Source organism: Hypanus sabinus, chromosome 4, assembly GCF_030144855.1.
Source record: "Hypanus sabinus isolate sHypSab1 chromosome 4, sHypSab1.hap1, whole genome shotgun sequence".
NCBI classification, from domain to species: domain Eukaryota; kingdom Metazoa; phylum Chordata; class Chondrichthyes; order Myliobatiformes; family Dasyatidae; genus Hypanus; species Hypanus sabinus.
Window position 1 is genome coordinate 99,719,116 of NC_082709.1, and position 26,517 is coordinate 99,745,632.

At 45.8% G+C, this 26,517-nt stretch overlaps 1 protein-coding gene across 2 annotated transcripts in view; it reads right to left on the reverse strand.

Moving 5' to 3' along the window:
* Window positions 1-26,517, reverse strand: part of LOC132393023 (pleckstrin homology-like domain family B member 2) — a 414,321-nt gene that overhangs the window by 367,393 nt on the left and 20,411 nt on the right. For both annotated transcript variants that reach the window (XM_059967716.1, XM_059967715.1), the window contains exons 2-4: window positions 17,870-17,963; window positions 1,341-1,415; window positions 882-1,005 (exon numbers count right to left, since the gene is read on the reverse strand). In XM_059967716.1, the coding sequence (XP_059823699.1) occupies window positions 882-1,005; window positions 1,341-1,415; window positions 17,870-17,881 (211 nt within the window). In that variant the 5' untranslated portion in view covers window positions 17,882-17,963. The remainder of the gene's footprint in view (window positions 1-881; window positions 1,006-1,340; window positions 1,416-17,869; window positions 17,964-26,517) is intronic.

Genomic DNA, 26,517 nt, shown 5'->3' on the forward strand with positions numbered 1-26,517 from the left:
TTTCAGGTTGTCCTGGATGCTGGAGAGGTTGATGCCCATGATGGAACTAGCAGAGTTTACAACTTGCTGCAGCTTTTTTCTGATCCTGTGCAGTGGCCCCTCCATACCAGACGGTGATGCAACCAGTTAGAATGTCTCCATGGTACATCTATGGAAATTAACGAGTGTCTTTGATGACATACCAATTCTCCTCAACTCCTAATGAATTGTAGCAACTGTGGTGCCTTCTTTACAATTGCACCACTATGTTCAGTTCAGGATAGATTTTCAGAGATGCTGATACCCAGAAACTTGAAACTGTTCACCCTTTCACTTCTGATCCCTCAATGAGGGCTGGTGTGTGTTCACAATCATTTCCTTGGTAATGTTGATGTTGCATGGAAAGTTGTTGATGTGTCAACCAGCTGATCTCTCTCGCTCCTGTATGCCTCCTCATCACCATCTGAAATTCTACTAACAATAGTTGCGTCATCAGCAAATTTATAGATGGTGTTTGAGCTGTGCCCAGCCACCCAGTAGTGGGTGCAGAGAGGGTAGAGCAGTGGGCTAAGCATGTGGCTTTGAGGTGGAGGAGGAGATGGTATTTTCAATCCACACTGACTGTGGTCTCCAGGTGAGGAAGTCAAATATCCCTTTGCAGAGGGACCCTGCTATCTTTATCTTCTTTTTGCAACATGCCACTCCTGAATTTTGATTATCTTGTCTTTAAACAATTCCCTCACATCGGATGTGGACTTGCCCAATAACAGCATCTCACTAGCTGATGAACTCTCACTAGCTCATGTATATTAATGTTTTTGCACGCTCTCCAGACTAATGGCATCCATGTGACAGAGACCAAAGTGCACACCATGCCAACACTCCCAGTGCTGCTCTCATACCTTCATTAATGGGGATGAGTGTGATGGCAATGCTCAGCCGTCCGCGCCCGAGACTCACGAGGTGGGGTCTCTCTGACTGCATCTTCAACCCTTTTCCAATGTCAATAATGTCCAGCGGGGTGCTCTGTGAATGAAACAAACCCAGCGTCACTTCCACTGCACTTCCCTCCCACCTTGGTGTTCTGTGTGGTGTCTGAAACAATATGCCTGCAATCCTGCCGTAAGTAAGCTTCTCATTGTACCTTAGCTCAATGCACTTAAGCACACCACAATGAACTCAACTTCACTTGACTCTTTTGTCTACAATACACGATCTTTGGTGAAGCTTGAGTGATAGGACAAGAAATGACTCGTTTAATCAATTTGCTTTCCAAGTAAAGGGCAATTGCAGCTTATTGGTGTTCAATGTTACTCTGTGTTAGGCACTTTTTAAACTGATTCTCAACACCAGACACTCACATTCAGCATCCACAGGTCATTCTTTGGCCCCTCCTTTTCTTCCAATACTTTCTCATCTTTGGACTTTCCTGGTTCCTGCAGATTTTTAAAAACACATTAAAGTTTTAGTTACAAATCCAAACAATGGAAAGAATGTAGAACTGGAAACAATTCAGCTCACTGTAAGCCATCTTCATGGAGCAAGCAAGCCAAGTAGATTTCCCAGTTTGAAATGCATCATTGAATCATTCTCTGCCAGAACTGTGTAGCTTCAGTTATAGTAAGGGACTGCAGAGGGGGGCAAAGGTGACCTTATCAAGGTGTATACAATCACAGAGGACACAGACAGAAGGAGCGTCTAAAACTAGAGGGTGTTAAAACTAAGGTGAGGTGGAAAAGATTTAGAGAACCTGGTGGACACAAAGGGTGATGGGTTTGTGGAATAAGCTGCCAGGTGGAGGTTGAGGGAAGTGCACAACAGAAATGTGAAAGCTGTTGAGGAGCCCTTGCGTGGTGTTTTGGATAGGATTTTTCCGTTGAAGTAGAGAAAGGATGGTAGGATGAAGTACCCAGGTTTTGACAAGCCACATGGAACATCTTGTCAAGAGGAAGAAAGAAGTTTACTTAAGGTTTAAGAATCAAGGATCAAACAGTTATAAGGTACCCTGGAGGGACTTAAAGAGCTAGAAGGGGACATGAGAAGGCTTTGGTGAATAGGATTTAGGAAAACCCCTAAGTGTTTCACACATTTGGGAAGAACAGGAGAATGACTATAGTGAAGGGAGGACTGATCATGGATAAAAGAGAAAGCGTGCCTGGAATCGGAGGAGATGGGGAAGTCCTTAATAAACACTTTGCTTCAGCACTCACCAATGAGAGGGATCATAATGAATGTGAGCAGGGCGAAGAACTGGCTAAATGCTGGAACATGCTGAGGTTAAGAAAGAGAACCTGCTGGAAATTTTGGAAAACCGTAGGGTAGATAAGTCCCTGGGGCAGGACAGGGTCTACAGGAAGTGAGGGAAGAGATTCGGTGATGATCTTTGCATCCTCACCAGCCACAAAAGTAGTACCTGCAGACTAACAGTGGCATTTGTTCAAGAAAGGGAATAATCCTGGGAATTTTAAACCAGCAGTGGGAAAACTATTGGAGAGGATTGACAAGTATTTGGAGAAGCATAGTCTGATTTTGGATAGTCAGCATGGCTTTGTGAGGGGCTGGTCTCGCCTCAGGAGTCTGATTGAATTCTCCGGGGAAGTGACGAAACAAATTGTTGACCGTGGAGAAGTGAATGTGGTGCATATGGATTTTATTACGGTGTTTGGTAAGGTTATTTGGTGAGAAATTCAGGAAGCATGAGGTTCAGGGAAACTTGGCTGCAAGGATTCAGAATTGGTTTGCATATAGAAGGCACAGGGTGGTTTGTAGATGGAGTATATTCTGCCTGGAAGTCTGTGACTAGTGATCTGTTCTGGGACTCCTGATCTTTATAAATGATTCTTTTAAATGACTTGGATGAGGAAGTGGAAGGATGGGTTAGTAAGTTTGTAAATGACACAAAGGCTGGTGGTGTTGTGGATAGGTTAGAAGGCTGGTGTAGGTTGCAAAGGGACATTGATAGGATGCAGAGCTAGACTGAGAGATGTGGCAGACGGATTCACTCCAGAAAAGTGCAGACTGGTAGACTTTGGAAGGTCAAGCACGAAGGCAGAGTACAGGGTTACAGTGTCTCGGCCCGAAACGTCGACAGCGCTTCTCCCTATAGATGCTGCCTGGCCTGCTGTGTTCTACCAGCATTTTGTGTGTGTTGTTGTTTGAATTTCCAGCATCTGCAGATTTCCTCGTGTTTACAGGGTTAATGCTGGGTTTCTTAGCAGTGTGGGTATCCAAAGATCCCTCAAAGTTGCCATGCGAGTTGATAGGATAGTGAGGAAGTTATATGGTGTGTTGGTGCTCATTAGTCAGGGATTGAATTCAAGAGCTGCGAGATAATGTTGTATCTCTGTAAAACCTAGTTTGGTCACAGTTGGAACTTTGTGCTGAGTTTGGTCTCCTCATTATAGGAAGGATGTGGAAGCTTTAGAGAGGCTGCATGGGGAGCTTACCAGGTGCTGCCTGGAGTGGAGAGCAAGTCAGGAGAAAAGGGTGAGCAATCTTTTACCGTGTCTCTCTTTGGAGTGAAGAAGGATGAGAGGTAATTTAATAGAGGTGTATAAGATGCTAAAAGGCAGAGAGAGTAAACAACCTAGTTCCCAGGGCAGGAATGGCTAATATGAGTGGCATAATTTTCAGGTGATTGAAGGAAAGTATAGGGGGCGATTTCAAAGATTGCTTTTGCACAGAGTGGTGGGTGTGTGCGGCCTGCTGCCAGGGTGGTGATAGAGCAAGATAATTAGGGACATTTAAGACGCTCTTAGGCACATGGATGAAAAATATGTGGAAGGGAAATGTTAGATTCATATTGGAGTAGGTTAAAAGGTCCTCAACATCATGGGCTGAAGGGATCTGTACTGTTCAATGTCCTTTATATTTTAAGATTTACCAGTCTACCTATGGAGCTAGAACTGGTTGCATAATGGCTTCAGAGCTATAGAATCATAGAGTTACACAGCATGGAAACATGTCCTTCAGCCTGACTTATCCATGCTGAATAGGGTATCCACTAAATTAGTTCCAATTGCCCAAGTTTGGCCCGTTTACCTCTATTCGTGTACTTACTGTTTCCACTGTTGTTATTATATCCACTTCCTCTTCCATGTACTCAAAACATTCTGTGTAAATACACTGCTCCTCAGGTCTCTCTGAAATCTTTCCCCTCATTCCCTAAACCTACGCTCCCTAGTTTTGCACTCCCCAAACCTGGCATGCCATCCAACTTATCTGCACATCTCATCATTTTAAACACTTCGATAAGGTCGCCCTTCATTCTTGTACGTTCAAGAATAAAGACCTAGTCTGGTCAGCTTCTCAAATCAAGCCTTCTGGTCACAGTAGTATCTTTGTAATTTGTTTCACTACACATTCCAGCTTAACCATGTTTTTTTTATATATATATATAATAAGATGAAAAAAACACTACACAGCTCTCCAAGTGCAACATCAGCAATGACTTACACAAATACAACAGAACATCCCAAACCCTTCACTCAATGCAGAGTGCTAAATGCCTTATTGCATGCTCGTCTACCCGTGATACTGTTTTCACTTGAGGTTACTCTATTCTCCCTGATACCTCGACAATTCACTAAGTTCTAAACTGGTTTGACTATCCAAAATGAATGACCTCACACTTCTCTGTATTGAAATGTATTTACCAATCATTAGCCCACTTTCCTAACTGATCGAAATCCCCTGCAATCTATGATAACCTTATAAATTTGTGTCATCTACACACTGGGATCAGACCAGTTCCACCAGTGGTAACACTGTGCACCAACACTGGGGATCAGACCAGTTACACCAGCTGTAACACTGTGCACCAACACTGGGGATCAGACCAGTTACACCAGCTGTAACAATGTGCACCAACACTGGGGATCAGACCAGTTCCACCAGCGGTAACACTGTGCACCAACACTGGGGATCAGACCAGTTCCACCAGCTGTAACAATGTGCACCAACACTGGAGATCAGACCAGTTACACCAGCTGTAACAATGTGCACCAACACTGGGGATCAGACCAGTTCCACCAGCTGTAACACTGTGCACCAACACTGGGGATCAGACCAGTTCCACCAGCTGTAACACTGTGCACCAACACTGGAGATTAGACCAGTTCCACCAGCTGTAACACTGTTCACCAACACTGGGGATCAGACCAGTTACACCAGTTGTAACACTGTGCACCATCACTGGGGATCAGACCAGTTACACCAGCTGTAACACTGTGCACCAACACTGGGGATCAGACCAGTTCCACCAGCTGTAACACTGTGCACCAACACTGGGGATCAGACCAGTTACACCAGTTGTAACACTGTGCACCAACATTGGGGATCAGACCAGTTACACCAGTTGTAACACTGCACCAACACTGGGGATCAGACCAGTTCAACCAGCGGTAACACTGTGCACCAACACTGGGGATCAGACCAGTTCCACCAGCGGTAACACTGTGCACCAACACTGGAGATTAGACCAGTTCCACCAGCGTTAACACTGTGCACCAACACTGTGGATCAGACCAGTTCCACCAGCTGTAACACTGTGCACCAACACTGGGGATCAGACCAGTTCCACCAGCTGTAACACTGTGCACCAACACTGGGGATCAGACCAGTTCCACCAGCTGTAACACTGTGCACCAACACTGGGGATCAGACCAGTTCCACCAGCTGTAACACTGTGCACCAACACTGTGGATCAGACCAGTTACACCAGCTGTAACACTGTGCACCAACACTGGGGATCAGACCAGTTCCACCAGCTGTAACACTGTGCACCAACACTGGGGATCAGACCAGTTCCACCAGTTGTAACACTGTGCACCAACACTGGGGATCAGACCAGTTACACCAGTTGTAACACTGTGCACCAACACTGGGGATCAGACCAGTTCCACCAGCTGTAACACTGTGCGCCAACACTGGGGATCAGACCAGTTCCACCAGCTGTAACACGGTGCACCAACACTGGGGATCAGACCAGTTACACCAGCTGTAACACTGTGCACCAACACTGGAGATTAGACCAGTTCCAGCAGCAGTAACACTGTGCGCCAACACTGGGGATCAGACCAGTTACACCAGTTGTAACACTGTGCACCAACACTGGGGATCAGACCAGTTACACCAGTTGTAACACTGCACCAACACTGGGGATCAGACCAGTTCCACCAGCGTTAACACTGTGCACCAACACTGGGGATCAGACCAGTTACACCAGTTGTAACACTGTGCACCAACACTGGTGATCAGACCAGCATTGTGATGTTGTTGATTGGGATGAGAATCTGGTTGGATCAGAATTACGTACAGGATTTTGTGTTTACAGGTGTGTTGTTTACATACAGGGTGGCTGGAAATTCATTGCAGTCAGGAGTCACAGTAGCACACAATCTGTACAACCTTCTTCTGAGTTAATTATTGTGAAAGCCACTTCAGTTATGGGAACTACAACAATTGGTGCACTTGGATGTGTTTCAAAATATTTTGTAATTGGTCAGAAAACAATAAAGAATGTCACCCAGATCTAAGTTGGGTGATAAAGCACCCGCATTTTTGGGACGCCGCTTTTTGGTCGACACCGGAGCCGAGATCAGCGTCTTACCTCCGATGAGTAACGACACATGCAACAGAGAACCAGGTCCCACCCTGAGGGCCGCGAACGACAGCACAGTAAGGACTTAGGGCACTCGTACGGTGCGGCTACAGTTCGGTTCCAGCCAGTTCACGTGGGACTTCACACTGGCCGCCGTAGCCCAACCGCTCCTGGGCGCGGATTTTTTGCGGGCTCACAGCCTACTGGTCAACCGGCAAGAGAAGAGACTGGTCCACGCCGAGACCTTTCAAACGTTCTCCCTGGGTGAAGCCCAGTTGCCGGCCCCACAGCTAGACTCCATCACGCTGTCCGACAATGACTTCACCAGAGTCCTGGCTGATTTCCCATTGGTTCTGGCACCACAGTTCACGGCAGCCATGCCCAGACACGGAGTACAGCACCACATCCTGACCCAGGGACCTTCCCTCCACGCCCGTGCTCGAAGGCTTCCCCCGGACAAGCTCCGACTGGCGAAGGAGGAGTTCAAGAGGATGTAGGTATTGGGGACCATACGGCGGTCCGACAGCCCATGGGCCTCCCCCCTGCACATGGTGCCCAAAGCAACAGGGGGCTGGAGACCATGCGGCGACTACTGCAGGCTGAACGAGGTTACAACACCGGACCGCTACCCTGTGCCGCACATTCAGGACTTTGCAGCAAACCTGCACGGCGCACGGATCTTCTCCAAGGTGAACCTCGTCCGGGGATACCATCAAATCCCGTTGCATCCGGACGACGTCCCCAAAATGGCACTCAGCACCCGTTCGGCCTTTTCAAGTTCCTCTGCATGCCGTTCGGCCTAAAGAATAATGGACACGGTGGGACATGACCTGGACTTCGCTTCCATCTATTTGGACGACATCCTCATAGCCAGCAGCAGTCGTCAGGAGCATCTGTCCCACCTCCATCAACTCTACGCCGGACTGAGTGAATACGGCCTAACAATCAACCCGGCCAAATGCCAGTTCAGGCTCGACACCATCGACTTCCTGGGCCACAGGATTACTAAAGACAGGGCAGCCACTCTGCCCGCCAAGGTAGACGCGGTCTGCCACTTCCCCCGACCCAACACACTCAAAGGCCTGCAGGAATTTGTGGGTATGGTGAATTTCTACTCCCGCTTCCTCCCCTCAGCAGCCCTAATCATGTGCCCACTGTTCGCCCTGATGTCGGGTAAGGGCAAGGACATTATCTGGGACAACGAGTCCGCAGCCACTTTCGTTAAAACCAAAGAAGCCTTGGCAAACACGCGATGCTAGTGCACCCCAGAATGGACGTCCCTACTGACCTCACAGTGGACGCATCTAACACGGCAGTCGGTGGGGTGCTGGAACAACTCATCGAGGGTCGCTGGCAACCCCTGGCGTTTTTCAGCAAACACCTGCGACCACCCGAGCTCAAATACGAAACTTTCGACCGGGAACTGTTGGCGCTATACCTGGCAATCCGGCATTTCAGGTACTTCTTAGAAGGTCGGCCCTTCACCGCATTCACGGACCACAAACCGCTTACCTTTGCGTTCACGAAAGCGTCTGACCCTGGTCGTCCCGCCAGCAGAGACATCTGTCCTACATCTCTGAATACACGATGGATGTCCGGCACGTCTCGGGAAAGGACAATGTCATGGCAGACGCCCTCTCCTGCCCTAACATCCAACTCTGCCCCAGGGGGTAGACTATGAAGCACTGGCGGAGGCACAGCAGGCAGATGAGGAGATCCCTAGTTACAGAACCGCAGTCTCTGGTTTGCAGCTCCAGGACCTCCCCGTAGGCCCAGGTGAGAGGACCCTACTCTGTGACATCACTACCGGCCAACCCCGCCCCGTCGTCCCGGCAGCCTGGCGGCGGCGCATTTTCAACTCCATTCACAACTTAGCACACCCTTCCATCAGGACAACCGTCCGGATGGTCTCCAGCAGGTTCGCTTGGCACGGACTCCACAAGCAGGTCAGTGAATGGGCCAGAACGTGCATGCACTGCCAGACGGCCAAGGTGCAGCGGCACACCAAAGCCCCACCGCAGCAGTTCCATCCCGCCCACCGGCGTTTCGACCACATTCATGTGGATATCGTGGGCCCCCTGCCAGTGTCGCGAGGAGCACGGCTCCTCCTGACTATCGTGGACCGGTTCACAAGATGGCCAGAGGCGATCCCGCTCACTGTCACCACCTCTGAATCTTGCGCCCGGGCACTGATCACTACCTGGGTATCTCTCTTTGGTGTAACGGCCCACATTACCTCCGACAGAGGCGCCCAGTTCACCTCCAGCCTGTGGTCAGCTATGGCCAGCCTTTTGGGGACACAGCTGCACCACACAACTGCCTACCACCCACAGTCGAACGGACTGGTGGAGCGTTTCTGCCGTCACCTGAAGTCGGCTCTCATGGCCCGCCTCAAAGGGCCTAATTGGGTGGATGAGCTCCCCTGGGTCCTGCTCAGAATCCGCACGGCGCCCAAAGAGGATCTGCACGCCTCGTCGCCCGAGTTGGTGTATGGCGCACCCCTGGTCGTCCCAGGAGAGTTCATATCAGCCCCAAGGGGGCAAGAGGAAGAACTTGCAGCAGTCCTGGACAGACTACTTGAAAGGCTCGGTAACCTGGCCCCCATACCCATTTCACAGCATGGGCAGAACCCGACCTGCGTACCCAAAGACCTGCAAAACTGTAAGTTCGTTTTTGTCCGATGGGGCGGACATCAGGCACCGCTACATTGGCCCTACGAGGGGCTGTTTACAGTGATCAACAACAACGGGTCCACGTACGTGCTGGACGTTGGGGGGAAAGAGGAGGTTTTCACGGTGGACTGCCTCAAACCGGCCCATGTGGACTTGGCGCAGCCGGTCGAGATTCAGGCACCGCGGCGCAGAGGCAGACCTCCCAAACAGGGACCAACCCAGACTGAGGACATTGGGGGGTGTATCGCCAGTTCTGGGGTGGGGTTATGTGGTGACCCACTTCCCAGTGCACTCGAACTGGCTCACAAAGTGGCACGCACCGGCATTGAGTCCGGTCCCAAAAAGGGTGCCAGGCCTTCTTCACCAGCAAGGGGAAAAGCCCATATGCGGGATGGGACTGTGAATATTCAGATTCAGATTCCGTTTATTGTCATTTAGAAACCACAAATGCAATGCAGTTAAAAAATGAGACAACGTTCCCCCAGAACACGTGACAAAACAGACTACACCAGAAAATCCACGTAACGTTTGGCAATCCCCAATCCAGAGTCCGGAGAGGCTGCTGCATATTAATGTCACGCTACCGTCTTAGCACGTTCCCCGGAAAGGAGCTCCAAAGCCACCAGACAAAACAAGACCAAAAACTAAAGCTACAAGACCTGCACAAAACCACATAGTTACAACATATAGTTACAACAGTGCAAACAATAGCATAATTGATAAAAAACAGACTATGGGCACAGTAAAAATAGTCCAAGATGTTAAAGGACTGTAAGTTCAAAAGAAATCACCACAGTTTTCACAAGTCCTCAGGGTCCCGACAGACTCGCCATCCCACCGGTGGCAGGAGGGAATACCCCCGCTATGGACTTCCAAGGTGCTGCCCGACTCAGCCTCGCAGACACAGCACACAATGGAAGCTCCGTCGAGACCAGCCTCACAGACGCAGCACACACCGAAAGCAACCTGACCACAGTGGACTCCGAGTCCGTCGAACCTCCGAGCCGACGACCATCCCCTCTGGCACAGCTTCTGCAAGCACCATCCTCTGCCAAGCATATTAAGCCAATGGCCATCGGCTATGCGACCCCGAGGACTGGTGGCCTGTTCTTCCCAGCAGAGACCCGGACCTCACAGCAGCAGCAACGAAGAAGGTTTTCCTGGAATTTCCCGATGTTCCTCTGTGCTTCCACGTCTGTTTTCAATCGATTATGATTGCGCACAGCACCCCACTTCACAAATAACAGATAATCAGCTCCGGAGTAGCTGCTGCAAGCAGCATCGCGCTGCCATCTTGGATCACAATGCTGCTAAATAAGCGCCCCCCCCCCCCCCCTACAGCATTCCCGCCCGGGGAGGGCAGGATCAGGAAGGCTTTAAAGCGAGGCCGCAAAGTTTGAATAAACCTCTTTTGCAACTGCAACTTAACCACTGTGTGTCGTTATTTCAGCGCTGTGTAGCACACCACTACAATATACCATTTCCTTCAATTATTTTTAGTATTTTGATAACTGTATTTCAATATAATTGATGTATTTATAATCCAATGTATTTTATTTTACATATTTAAATACATTATTCTGAGAAGGGTTAAGACTAAGTTAAGAACCCCTGCTCTAAACCTTCCTATCCAAGTATGTCCAACCATCTTTTAAACCATAATTGTATCTGCCTAACACAATTTATTCCATGTATCCACTATTCTCTGTTTCCCCTCAGAACCCCTTTAACTCTTTCACCCCCAACACCACCACCTTAAAATTATACCCTTTAGTTAGACTCCCTCATCAAGGGAGAAAGACTGTGACCTCCTTGCCTCTCATGATTTTATAAACCTCTATAGGGTCACCCCTCAGCCACCAACACACCACAGGAAACTGTCTCAGTCTATTGACTCTCCTTATAACTCAAGCTGTCCAATCTTGATAAGGTCCTTCACCAGCTTCATTAAGCCTGAGTATCCAGAACTGCAGAAAATACTCGAACAGTGATCTTACCAATCACTGCAATATTCCTAACAGAACATCACACTCCTGTACTCAAAGGCCTCTCTGATGAAGGTAATTGTGGCAAATGACTTCTTTACAACCTATCTACCTACGTTGCTACTTTCAGAAACCAGCACCTGTACCCCTACGTCTCTCTGTTTTACAACAGTTCCAAGGGCCCTCCGGTTAACAGTACAAGTACTGCCTGGTTTAACTTCCCACAAAGCAGCAGAGGATCAGGCGATGACACACTCAGCGGTCTATCTGTAACGGACACCACAGCCAGCAATGCCGTGGGATGGATGTGGCTCTGATTTCAGCTGGAATCACGCCCATCAGGAAAAGCCCAGGCCTTCTGCCAGGCTTCACAGGGCCTGCAGCTGTTAGAGGAAATGAGTGAGCAGGAAGGACACAGACATCACAGAGGGCTGAACAGTTGATAGAGGAGGAACAGGCACAGAGAACCCCTGAAACAGGCAGGGGGGAGAGGCCCAAAACTGGTGAGAGAGGGGGAGAGAGCCCCCAAACCAGTCAGAGTGGAGAGAGAGTCCCAAAACCAGTCAGAGAGGTGGAGAGAGCCCCAAAACTGGACAGAGTCGGGGAGAGAGCCCCAAAACCAGTCAGAGTGGAGAGAGAGTCCCAAAACCAGTCAGAGAGGTGGAGAGAGCCCCAAAACTGGACAGAGAGGGGGATAGAGCCCTAAAACTGGACAGGGTAGGGAGAGAGCCCCAAAACTGGACAGAGTGGGGAGAAAGCCCTGAAACCAGTAAGAGAGGGGGAGAGAGTCCCAAAACCAGTCAGAGAGGTGGAGAGAGCCCCAAAACTGGACAGAGTCGGGGAGAGAGCCCCAAAACCAGTCAGAGTGGAGAGAGAGTCCCAAAACCAGTCAGAGAGGTGGAGAGAGCCCCAAAACTGGACAGGGTAGGGAGAGAGCCCCAAAACTGGACAGAGTGGGGAGAAAGCCCTGAAACCAGTAAGAGAGGGGGAGAGAGTCCCAAAACCAGTCAGAGAGGTGGAGAGAGCCCCAAAACTGGACAGAGTGGGGAGAGAGCCCTAAAACTGGACAGAGTGGGGAGAGAGCCCTAATGGTCAGAGAGGTGGAGAGAGCCCCGAAACCAGTCAGAGTGGGGAGAGAGCCCCAAAACTGGACATAGACGGGGAGAGAGGCCTGAAACCGGTCAGAGAGGAGAAGAGAGCCCCAAAACCAGTCAGACAGGGGGAGAGAGTCCCGAAATCAGTGAGAGAGGTGGAGAGAGTCCCAAAACTGGTCAGAGATGGGGAGAGAGCCCCAAAACCAGTCAGAGAGGGGAAGAGTGCCCAAAACTGGTTAGATATGGGGAGAGGGCCTGGAAACCAGTCAGAGATGGGGAGAGAGCCCCAAAACTGGTCAGGGAGGGGGAGAGAGCCCCAAAACCGGTCAGAGAGGGGAAGAGGTATGTGACAGGTGTCGAAGAAGCGTGGGTGGAGGGGACAGGGTGAGGGTGGGCCATGATATAGACCATGGGGGGGAGGGGGGGAATTGCTGAAGCTAGGGTTTGAATTTGAATGGCTGTTGGCTCTGGACAACCTAAGGCATTTGAAACAAGTCTCTGTGTCACTGTTCAACTCTGCCTGACCTCACACTTCACTGTCCCAGTCAGTCAGTTCCCACTCCCCCTCACACTGTGCCCATCTCTTCAGCTGCATCAATGTCCCATTGCAGAGTCTCCTCCTAAAACTTCTCTACCTCTGTCTCCCACTGTAAGCTTTGGATAAACTCTCCATCCATCCATCTATGAGCTCTGTTGCTCTTCTCTGTTTGTCTGTCCTCTTGTTGTTTGAAGTGGCCAGGCATCAAGACTCACAAAACTGTGAGCACAAGAGGTTTAAAAACCCTGCATCTTATTCTTTCCAAACAAGCCATAGGAAGGAATTCATTATTAACTGATTCTGCAGATGGGGTCTTGTTTTGACATCAATTCCTCTGGTGTCTGCTTCACGTCAGAAAACTTGGCCCCTCCTTTGTCGTGCTGAGCCAAAAGCACAATGATGGAGAGCCATGATCCCACATCTTCTCATGCGTCCTGAATCAGCTCACACCCAGAATTCTGGCATTGTTGGACTTTACTTTGCAACAGAAAGGTCTGATGCAAATTGCCAAAACTCATCATACTGAGACAGAACAATAGGGGGCTGGCCACAGAACTAACAGCTAACTTCAGCACAGGCAGAGGTGGGGGAGTTCTGGCCTCTCAAACTCCGGCGGAAGCAAACCCTTCAGTGATGCAAGAGCAGTCTCATTGGAGCCCGGTAAATGGACCTCCCACAGCACTCATCCTATTGGCCATGGCTTTTAAGTTACCATGTTTTACCAACAGTTAGCTCAACAGGAAAAACCAGCAATTCACAAGAGGATAAAAGTCTTTCACAATAAATCAAAAGTCAAGCTATTTGCGATCGGCTGTGTTTATACTGCATCAATCTCATACTAATCCCACTGTCACCCTGCCTTCAGCAACAGCCTCTCACTAAATCATCCATTTTTTAAGAGTTTCGGTGAGTCTATCTCACATTCTCTGTTGTTTCCGAGATCTCCAATTCCTACAGAACAACGTGTGGAATGTTCTTCCCATCCTCGCTCAGTGACAACTTTCAATTGGAAACTAACTGCTCACAGAACCAATGGGTCAGAGGTCAGACAGCGACTCTGGAGAAAAGAGATGGTTGACATATTGGGTCAGGACTTACAGAATCTTAACCAAAAATGGTGATGAAACTGCCTTCAGAGATGTTTTCTGACCTGCCAAATTGGTAATTTTTTAATTGTCACACATACTGAGATACAGGGAAAATCTTTTGTGTGCTGGCCAGATAGATTACGGCATTCATTGAGATAAGTATGAAAAGAAAAAAGGTCCAAAAGTTCAAATGAAAATTTACTATCAGAGTACATACATGTCACCACATACAACCCTGAGATTCTTTTTCCTGCAGGCATTCTTTGCAAATTTGTAGAACAGTAATTGTAAATGGGATCAATGAAAGAGCAAGAGCACAGAAGACAACAATCTGTGCAAATGGAGCTATAAATAAATAGCAAGCGCATGAAATAACAAGAGTCCTTAAAGTGAGATCATTGGTTGTGGGAGCATCACAATAGACGAGTGTCGTTAGCCTCTTTTGTTTAAGAGCCTGATGGTTGAGGCTAGTACTGCTCTTGAACCTGGTGGTGCGAGTCCTGAGACTGGTACACTCTTCCTGATGGCTGCAGCGAGAGAAGATCACGGCCTGGGTGGTGAGGATCTTTGATGATGCAGCTTTTCTACGGCAATGTTTCATGTAGATGTGCTCAGTGGTTGGGAGGGTTGTACCTGTGATGTATTGGGCCAAGTCCATTAGTTTTTGTAGGATTTTCCACTCAAAGGCATCGGCGTTCCTATACCAGGCAGTAATGCAGCCACAGCACAAATATATGGAAGTTTGTCAAAGTTTTTGATGACATGCCAAATCTCCGCAGACGCCTAAGAAAGAAAGTAGCGCTGGTGTGCTTTCTTTGCAATTATATTTATATGATTGGTCCAGATAGTGAGATAGTGACACCCAGGAATTTAAAGTTACTGAACCTCTCCACCTCTGACACTGATGAGTACTGGCTCATGGACCTCTAGTTTCCTTCTCCTGAAGTCTACAATCAGTTCTGTGGTCTTGCTGACATTGAGTGAGAGCACAGAAAGCAGAATATAGTACTGTGGTTACAGAGAAAATGCGGTACAGGTATACTACAACAAGTGCAGGGGCTACTACAAGCTGTATTGAGAGACAAAGAGTTCACCCTAGATGTTAATTCAATAACAGCAGGATAAAGGTGACGTGCTCTCAGACATTCGTATCTAATGGAAGGTGGGTGGGTGGGGGGGTTGAGAGAAGGGAGAATGACAGTGGTCCTTGATTATGCTGGCTGTTTTCCCAAGGAAGTGGGATGTGTAGACAGAGTCAATGATGGGAAGGGCTGGTTTGTGTGATAGACTGGGCTGCTTTCACTCAGCAGTTTGTTTTTTAGCTCCCAATCCATATCTTTTCGAGTCTCCTTCTTCTCCTACCCCTGACTTCCAATTCCACGGCCAACTATAGCTTCTCGAGTCTCTTTCACCCCCACCACTAACTCTTGATTCGAGAGTCGTCTTTCTGAGTGAATCTCAGTGATGTAAGAATTCAAATCAATTGTATTTCAGCCTCTTGGCTGCCATAGAAATAACTACAGTCCATCAAACTTTTTCTCAGTTTATAGTTCTCCATTGCAGCATCACCTTGAAAATGTATGTGACATTCCTTTCATGGATTCCAAGGTTGCTCTGTAATTATGAGGACCTAGTCCTGCCAGTGAGGTAGCAGTCACCAATTTTTTTTACCTTGCAGTTCAAGAGGGAGGAGATAAAGTCACATGTTCTGCAGTTTCTGGGGCGGTTCGGTAGGCACAGGATAGATACATCCCAAAGAGGAAGAATTATTCCAAAGGGATGATGAGACAACCGTGGCTGACAAGGGAGATCAAAGATAGTGTAAAAGCAAAAGAGAGAGCATGTGATAGAGAAAAAAAACAGGGGAAATTAGAGGATTGGGAAGCTTTTAAAAAACAAAAGGAAAGAAAAGATGAAATATGAAGGGGAGCTAGCCAATATTATATAAGAGAATATCCAAAGTATTTTCAAATACATAAAGAGTAAAAGAGAGGCGAGAATGGATATTGGATCACTGGGAAATGACACTGGAGAGGTAGTAATAGGGTACAATGAAATAGCGGATGAACTGAATAAATGTTTTGCGTCAGTCTTCACAGTGGAGTATGCCAGAATTTAAAGTATCGGGGACACAAATGATGTAGATGCTATTCCAAAGGAGAAGGTGTTTGAGAAGGTCCGAGGGTTGATAAGTCATCTGGACCAGACGGACTACACCCAACGGTTCTGAAAGAGACTCACTAGATTCTGGAATGCTTCCAGAGGACTGGAAAACTGCAAATGTCATTCTATTCTTTAAAAAGGGAGGAAGGCAGAAGAAAGGAAATTATAGCACAGTTAGCCTGACTACAGCGGTTGGGAAGATGCTGGAGACCATTATTAAGAATGAAATCTCAGGGTACTTGGAGGTACATGATAATTAGGCCAAAGTTAACATGGCTTCCTTAAGGGGAAATCTTGCCTGACAAATCTCTTGGAACTCTTTGAGGAAATAACAGGTAGGATAGACAAAAGAAAGTCAGAGGATGTAGTTTACTTGAATTTTCAGAAGGCTCTTTACAAGGTGTTGCACATGTGTCTGCTTAACAAGATAAGAATCTATTGCATTACTGGAAAGATTCTGGCATGGATAGAAGATTGGCTGACTGGCAGGAGACAAAGAGAGGAAATAAGGAAGTCTGTTTGTGGTGAACTACATATACCTGTCTGGACACGCCCCCTGCTGACTGCTCCTGTGGCTCCTCCCACAGACCCCTGTATGAAGGCGATCAAGGCCTGAGCCCAGCCGCTCAGTCTCCAGGATGTAGTATGGTGGTCACTCACTGCTTGTTCCTTCTTCCAGTCAATAAAAGCCGATATCTCGCCTTACGTCTCAGAGTGAGTTATTGATGGTGCATCACTGTTCTAGGTGGCTGCAGGGGACAGGGTTGGGACCACTTCTACTTACATTATTTGTCAACATTTTGGATAATGGAATTGATGGCTTTGTAGCCAAGTTTGCAGATGATACCCAATATGTGAGAAGGTATTAGTGTTGAAAAAGCAAGGGTCTGCACAGGGATTTAGACAGATTAGGAGAATGGGCAAAGAAATGGTAGATGGAGTACAGTGTTGGGAAGTGGATGGTCATGTACTTTGGAAGGAGTAAACTATTCTCTAAACAGGGATAAAATCCAAAAATTCACGGTACAAAGGGACTTAGGAGTCCTTGTGCAGGATTCCCTAAAAGTTAACTTGCAGGTTGAGTCTGTGGTAAAGAAGGCAAATCCAACATTAGCATTCATTGAGAGGGCTAGAGCAAAAGAGCAAGGATGTAATGCTGAGGCTTTATAAGGCATTGGTCAGACTGCATGGAGTATTGTGAGCAGTCTTGGCCTCCTTATCTGAGAAAAGATGTGATGGCATTGGGGAGGGTCCAGTGCAGGTTCATGAGAATTATTCCAGGAATAAAAGGGTTAATGTATGACGAGCAATTAATGGCTGTAGGCCTGTATTCACTGGAGCTTAGAAGAATGAGTGGGAATCTAACCGAAACCTATCAAATATTGAAAGGTGTAGACAGAGTGGATGTGGAGAGAATGTTTCCTACAGGGGGTGAGTTTAGGACCAGAGAGCACAGTTTCAGAATAGAGGGACCTCTATTTAGAACAGAGATGAGGAGGAATTTCTTTACCCAGATGGTGTTGAATCTGTGAAATTCATTGCCATGAATGGTTGTGGCGGCCAGCTCATTGAGTACATTTATAGCAGAGGTTGATAAGTTCTTGATTAGTCAGGCTGTCAAACGTTATGGGGAAAAGGGAGACTAGGGTTGAGAAGGAAAATGATGAAATGACAGCAGATTTGATGGGCTGAATGGCTTAATTCTACTCCTATGTCTTATGGTCTTATCCCCATCAAAAGAGGCCATACCTGTATGTCCATTGTTATTTTGGAGATCGATCAGCTCTGTTCTATCACATAGTTGGCATGTGGTACCTCAGGACCATTCTTTACCGTCGGGATGCTGGAGAGGACAAAAGTGAGAGAGAGAGAGAGTCAACAACACTTGGCTTAGTATGTTACACTCAAACTGAACACTTCAAACTGAACATCTCAAATACATAGAGCATGGAACTGTTATAGCACCAGCGAATGAAGTTCAGTTCCCACCACTGTATGTAAGGAGTTTGGACATTCTCCCCATGACTGTGGCTTTCCTCTGGGGGCTCCAGTTTCCTCCCACAGTCCAAAGGTATACAAGTTAGTAGCCTGGTTGTTCACATAGGTGTAATTTTGTGGTGCAGACTCATTGGGTCAAAAGGGCCTGTATCTCCAAATAAATAAATAATGCACAGGAACAGCCATTTTAACCCACAACACTGCACCAAACAAATTTTAATCTATTAATTAAAAATCTTAACTTTTTTGCCTACATCTCTTCATTCATCTGTCTCTAAGAACCTCTCACATGCATCTGACTCTGCTACCACCCGCCACTCTGTGATGAATAACTAGCTTCACACTTCAAATTCAATGCATATACCGCTTGTATTAGGCATCTCCACCCTGCCTGTCTGCTCCATCAATGCCTCTCATAATCTCAAACTTCTGTCAAGTCTCTCAACAGCCTCCACTGCTCCAGAGAAGAGCACACTAATGTGTCCACCCTCTCCTTACAGCTCATTATCTCTATTCAAGGTAGTAACTCTTATATCAAGAGGCAGTACCTCTTGATAAATCTTTTCGGCTTCCTCTCTGAAGCCTCCACTTCCTACCTTCATTGTGTGCTAGAGGTGAATGCAATACTCCAGGTGCGGCCAAGCTAGATTTTCATAAAGCTGCAACATAACTTCCTGACTCTTGAACTCAGTTCCCCGACTAATAGAGGCAAGCATGCCATCCGCTTCTTTAGCACCTGGGAACACACAGCAGGTCAGCTGTAAACAATGCTGAAAGCTTAGCTCAGTTTTCACCTTACCAGATCTGTCTTACTTCAAGCATCTATAATTAAAAATAAGCACGTCGCTGCCATTGCCAAGTGTCTTGGGATCAAGCATTCCAACAAGTTTCCACAGATGCACTGTTGAAAGTACTCTGACTTGCTACATCAGGGGTAGGCAATCTATGGCCCACGGGCCAGATCCGGTCCACAAGCAAATATTGGGATACAATGCTTATCCGGCCCGCCAGTGATTTTTCCTTATTCTGAGCGTTTCATGCAACCACACCGATGGACATGCATGGCATCTTGTTACACTGACCCCAGGTTCCGTTTTGTTCCAAACTAAACACTGGTATGTACGAATACCTAATTAATATGTATTAGATACTCTCTGTGCACGCACAGGTTTTCAGATGGGATCGTTCAAATATGTAAACAGAAACAGCATCACTGTGTTTTAACAAGAAATCCACGCTAAATATCCAGATATTTACATGTACTTTGATACTTGTTGAATAACTCACGTTTTGAAATAAAATTGAAGAAAAAAATTCTATTGGTAATGAATGCAAAATGCAGGAAAGTAGACACTGAGTGCCGAAATTTCCAGGACATTTGGACACCAGACACTTTTTCATCGAGCAAGCTGGGAAACCGGTTTGTCTCATTTACCTAGAAAATGAGACACAAGTCCAAGAATTGAGAAAAGAATTTTGCTGATTTTCGCTTGCATGCAAATGAGTTCAAGCTGTTTGCTACTCCATTTGATGTGGAAGTGGACACTGCATCAGAAATTTTTCAAATAGAATTGATTGAGATGCAGTATACTGAGATCTGAGTATACTGACATACTGAGATCGAAATTTCATTCTGAAGATGTGTCAGTGCTTGACTTCTATATTCATCCGAGTGGGAAGTATCCTAACTTAGTGGACCATGCAAAAAAGATGGCATCATTGTTCGGCAGCACTTATCTGTGTGAGCAATTATTTTCAAAAATGAAGCACACCAAGAACCATTTGAGAACAAGACTGACTGATGCCCATCTGGATAATGTCTTGCTCTTGGCATCAACAAGTCTGACACCCAATATCGAGAAGCTTTCAAGCAACAAACTGCATCAAGTTTTACATTGATTTATCAACTGTTTGCATTAAAATTTTATTTTTTATTAAACTTAATTTACCACCATTCAATGCATCATGTTCATATGTTTTATGTTTAAAGATTCTTTGTGTCCTTTTAGTAGATTCGAAAGATGCCTTGATTGAAATAAATTGCAACTAAACTGAGTTCTTTGATTACTAATTGGCATCCTTGGTTAAGCACAAATGATTTTCTAGCATGCGTTATGAGGCAAAACATAATGAGATGTATTTAAATGGATAATTCCCACATTTCAAGTTTTTTATGGCATTTATCTGGCCCACCGTCTGCTCGTTAATACGCGATCCGGCACACAGAGGCAAAAAGGTTGCCGACCCCTGGGCTACATCATGGTCTGGTACAGTAATTTGAATGCACAGAAGCTGCAGAGAGTAGAGGACTCAGCCTGATACATCATGGACACATTGGTAGTATCTAATATATCACAGATACTTTGGTAGTATCTTTAGGAGGTACTGCCTCAGGAAGACAATGCCCATCATCGATGATTTCTACCATCCAGCCCATGCCATTTTTTCTCAGATACCATTAAGCATGAGACAAAGAAGCCTGAAGTCCAACACCACCAGATTCAAGGACAGCTACTTTCCTTCAATCATTCAGTTCTTGATGCAGCCTGACATAATTCTGATCCCTATACAACACACAACACTATTACCGCTTTACATTTCAACTTTTATTCTAATTGAGCTCGTTGTTGTAAAGTCTTCTTACAATTAGTAGTTTTATTGTGAATGTTTTGTATCTGATGCTATGTGCCTGTGATGTTTCCGCATGCAAAGTTTCTCACTGTGCGTGTACATACATGTACTTGTGACAATAGGCTTCAGTCTGGCTTTAACGCCCTGAAGTAGCATAGTGAAAGCCTTCCACAGGGTGTCAAGGTTGGTGGAACTCCCAACATGTTTGTGTCAACCTTATCTCAAGTCTCAGTCTGAGAGAACAAAACTGATGAACACCAATTGTCACAATAAGTAAGACCTCAGCCAAAGTTTCGATATGAGGAAATTGCAGATTCTGCAATGAGAGTCAAGTCCCGAGTGCTCAGAGGGAAGAGGTGCTGTTCCTCAAGCTTACATTGGGCTTCATTAAAACAGGAGCCAGAAGCAGAGATCAGGGGGTGTGTGGGACAGATCCCTCATCCCAATACTGAACGATTCTATCTTAACTCTCCTGGGTACAACTCATCGATGCAATCACAAAGAAGGCACAGCAGCAGCCTTATTCTGATAGGAGATCTGGCATGTCACCAAAGCCTCTTAAGAATTTCACTATATGTACTGTGACTAGTTGCATCACAGGGTGGTATGGAGCTACCAGAGCTCACAAGGAGCTGTGGGGTTAGTAGACTCAGCCAGTGCAACACTGAGGACATCTTCAAGAGATGGTGTGTGAAGAAGATAGCATCCATGACTATCCGATCCAGATCATGCCCCCTCCTCAATATTACCATCAGGGAGATCGAAGACCCACAATCAATGATTCTGAGATGGATTTTTCCCCTCTGCCAATAGATATCTGAATGGTCCATGAAACTATTTATTTTCACTTTTCTTTGGAACTATTTATTTCTGTAATTTATAATAATTTTATGTCTTTGAGTTGTATTCCTGCCACAAAACAATAAATTTCATGTCATCTGTCTGTGATAATAAATCTGATTCAATTTCAGATAACCAATCTTTCCTGTTTCTGTTATAACTGGCTAATTCTGTCTTAAACTCAAGAAGCAGTGATACTAACTTCGTTTTCCCTGTCACCACAGATGCTGCCTGACCTACCAAGTATTTTTCCAGGGTCTGAAGTTTTTCAGCTTTACAATTTGAGTCTATATCCTGCTGAGGTCAGGAGAGTGAAAAGTGGTCTAATTAAAATGTGCATAATCCTTACTGGAACTGACGGGAGATGTGGGTTGATGTCTTCTCTAGCTGTCTAGAAACAGAACACAAAAAAGACTAGCCACTTAGGGAAGAAGTGAGATTAAATTTCTTCAACCAGGGAGCGACAAAGCTTTGGAATTCTCACTCCTGAAGTAATGAAGACTCAATCAGTTCAAGACAGAGATGGGGAGAGTGTTTGATATTAAGAGAAATGCTGAGTGGCATTTACAAGGAACTGGGTGGCCTGTGCATGTTCCTAATTTGAATGCTCTTGACTGTCTTCCTGCCCTTTAAAGCCTGTTGATTAGTATGCAATGTCTGGACTCAGCAGAAAGCTATCACCTCTCTTCAATGACGTTCTAGGCTGCCTTCCCTGAAGCTGAGGTTCAATATCTCAATATCTCAACCAAGCCCTGACTAACAATCATCATGGCTTTCTGAGATCTATAAAAAGTGAGGAACCTACATGATGTTCTGACAGTTTTGTTTGTTTATCCTGTTGCTTAAAGAGATTTGTACACATAAATTGGAATTGGAGCTACAAACAATCTCTCAGCAGATCAAGCAGCATCTGTGGAGGGAAAGGAAGTGCCAATGTTTCAGGTCAAAACCCTGCTTTAGGTCGCAATCTATCAGTTCCATTGCAAGGTTTCAACCTGAAATGGCAACAATTTCTTTCCCCCATAGATGCTGCTTGACCCACTGAGCTCCCCCAACAGATTGCTTGTTGCTCTGATTCCAACTCAAACGTGTGTGTAAGAATCTCTTTAAACATCAGGATAATCAATCAAAACACATGTTTTATAGACTACAGAAGGTTCTGTTTGGTTTCTGAATTAGAATTGGAGTTGGTTTATTATTGTCACATGTACAGTGAAAAGTTTTTGTCTGCTTGCCATCGAGACAGATCATCCCATACAAAAGTACACTGGGGAAATGCAAAAGGAAAACAGAATACAGAATATAGATACTGTTACAGTCACAAACAAAGGGCAATGCAGGTGGATGAATAAAGTGCAAGTATCATGGCAAGGTAGACTGGGAGAGTACAGAAAACAAAACAGCGCAGCAATAGACCCACAATAACTAAACTAGAACTGAACTAATCCCTTCTATCTACAGAAGTCCATATACCTCCATTCTCTGCACAATCATGTACCTGTCTCTTAAACACCTCTATTGCAGTTGCTTTCACTACCATCCTATCAGCATACTCCAGGCACACACAACTCTGTGTCAATAATTTGCCCTGTATGTTATCACAGTAGCATTCACATCCACTGCGATTAATTGCTTTGAGAAATTGGTGACGACTAGAATTAACTCCCGCCTGAGAACAGACCTGGACCCACTGCCATTCACCTCCCATCTCAAAAGGTCTACAGAGGATGCAGTCTCACTGCTTCTCCACGCTGCTTTGGAGCAACTCGACAACCATAGGGCATACATCAGGCTACTGCTTATTGATTATAGCTTCATTCTCCAATACCAGTAACCAAGCTTCAAACTTGGCCTCCGTACCTCCCTCTGCAAATGCATCCACAGCTTCCTTATTGGGAGACCACAGTCAGTGCAGACAGGTAATAACATCTCCTCCTTCAACAGAAGTGTGCTTCAAGGATGTGTGCTTAGCCCACTGCTTTACTTCTGCTATATTCATAACTGTGTGGCTAAGCACAGCTCTATACCATCTATAAATTTGCCAGTGAGACCACCGTTGACTGCATGGGAGCAGCTCTATTTCAATAGGAGAGTTTCATATAACAACCAAAAACTCTTACAAATGTCATTAGATGTGCAGCGAGGAGAATTCTGGTGGGTTACATCACAGCCTGGAAGAAGCATCCAAAGCTCTATAACAGCAGAGGTCAGTAACTATCACAAGCTCAGCCCTCAACAACATCTTCAAGAGATGGTGCTTCAGAAAGGCATTATCCACCATTAAGGACCCTCACTATCCAGGACATGTCATCTTCTTGTTACTGCCATCAGGGAGGATGTACAAAAGCTTGAAGACCCACCCTCAATGATTTAGGAAAAGCGATCAGATTTCTGAATGGTCCATTTTCTTGCTGTTCCTCTTTTTTTGTAATATTATTTATTTTTGTGTTTGTACTACTGCAACAAAACAAATTTCATGTCATATATCAGTGATGACAAATCTTATTCTGACTTGGATTCATCTCTCTTTCTCTCAGAAGGTAAATATCCACCGGCCACCTCCAGTCTCTGCCCTATCATGGACAAACTTCTCTGCCCCATTGCCTCTCTGCAATGTAACACATTCTGCCTGTCACTCACTTTTCCCGTCCTGATTCATCCCAAAACTCCAGCAATTTGTTCTGCTCCATGGATGCTGCTTGACCCACTGAGTTCCAGCAGCATTCAAGTCCAGTGACTGAGAAAGTTAGAAGAAGATCATGGGTGAAGTGGCATTTCCAGAATTGACAAAAGCTGCTGAACAGTTGTGACAGGGATTGAATGTTATCACCTGTTCTAAAGTCAAAGCAGGGCTTAGCTTCCAGGTGAGCTCAATGCTTTGACAATCAAAACATGGAGGAACCATCGCAAGCTCCTAAAGCCCCCAGTGGCCTTGCTATTTCAGTCTGAGGCCAAAGTACGAGCAGCTTTCAGGAAGGTGAAGCGATGAAAAGCATCTGGTTCAGACAGGGTACCTGGCCAAGTTCCAAAGATCTGTGCTGATCAACTAACTGGAGTGTTCACTAAGATCTTTAACCTCTTGCTTCAGCAGTCTGGGGTACCCGCCTGCTTCAAGCAGGCTTCACTTATACCAGTACCTAAAAAGAATGTGGTAACCTGCCTCAATGATTATCATCTAGTGGCACTTACATGTACAATGATGCAGTATTTTGAGAGGTTGGTGATGAAACATATCAAGTCCTGCCTGAGAAGTGACTCGGATCTGCTCCAATCTGCCTACCAGACAAGTTCCACAGCAGGTGCCTTCTCATTGCCTCTTCACCCAACCCTGAAACATCTGGACAGCAAAGGTGCACTCATCATCTACAGCTTGGCATTCAATACCATCATCCCCTCTAAACTAATCAATAAGTTCCAAGACATTGGCCTCAATACCTCCTTGTGTAACTGGATCCTCAATTTAACTACTTGCAGACCCCAGTCAGTGCAGATTGGCAACAACATCTCCTCTATAATTCTCTGTCAGCACAGGTGTATCACAAAACTGTGTGCTTAGTCCCCTGCTCTACTCACTGTACACTTATGACTGTGTAGCTAAGCACTACTCCAACGCCATATTCATAGGTCGATTCTAAGGTGGTGATGAATCAGGATACAAGAGGTTGTTGTTGTGGCCGAGTGATGCCACAACAACAACCTCTTACTCAATGTCAGCCAGACCCAGGGAGCTGATTATTGGCTTAAGCAGGAGGAAACCAGAGGGGCTTGAGCCACTACTTATTGGAGGATTAGAGGTGGAGAGGGTCAGCAACTTTAAATTCATGCATGTTATTGTTTCGAAGGACCTGTTCTGGGCCCAGCACATAAGAGCAATTACAAAGAAAGCACAGCAGCATCACTACTTCCTTCAGAGTTTGTTTATTTATTTATTATTGCTTTCTTGCTGTATTTACATGGTTTGTAGTCCTTTGCACACTGGTTGAACACTGGTTGGTGCGGTCTTTCACTGATTTTATTGTTGGTTTTTATTCTATTATGGATTTATTAAGTATGCCCACAGGAAGTTGAATGTCAGGGTTGTATACATATACTGACATATATGTACTTTGATAATAAATTTACTTTGAACTTTGAATTACAGTACTTTTTTTACTCATTGGCTTAAAAAAATTGTCCTGAGAATAGTGATGTTTAAACCCCGGAATGATGTTAAAACCCCATCAGTGTTACCAATTTTCTTCAGAGAGTGAATCTGCTGTTTAAATGACTCTACGCAGTGTGTTTGATGCCTGAGAGGCCAAGAGAGAAACGGGAAAGAGAGAGAAACACGGCCATATCTCTGTCTATTTCTCTCCGTGGTTTCTGGCGTCTGCAGAAACAGAGAGCTAAAGATGGAGGAAAGAGCCCTTTGTCCTGTGCTAGACCAGTTGCAGTGGGCACTCACTGAGGATGCAAACTTATATTTAATGGGTAGCTGAACCAAAATCAACACAAGGAAGGGATTTTCTATGCAGCAACCTTTTGAAGATCTAAAGCACACCACGTGTTTGATAAGGAACTTTCAGAATAGAATGGATGATTACCTGCAAACTAGATAATGGAGCAAGCCAGTGTGATTAATTGGCTACTTCCTTCCAAACGTTGCACAATCTTTAAACAGATTTTTTTTTAGAAATCTCACAAACAATATCCAATACATGCAAAGAAAGGATGGGGTTAATCTGTACAACAGATTTTGCTAAAACATACCATATTGATTGTAATATTCTGTGTGTTGGTAGAACTGTGACCCCTGTTCAATCCCAAATTCAGATGCTGTCTGTGTGGAGTTTGTGTATACTCCACATAGATTCCAGCTGCACCCCCCAGATGTCAGAGAGTCACACAGCATTCTCTGCGCCAACTCATCCTATTGACTAAGATGCCCA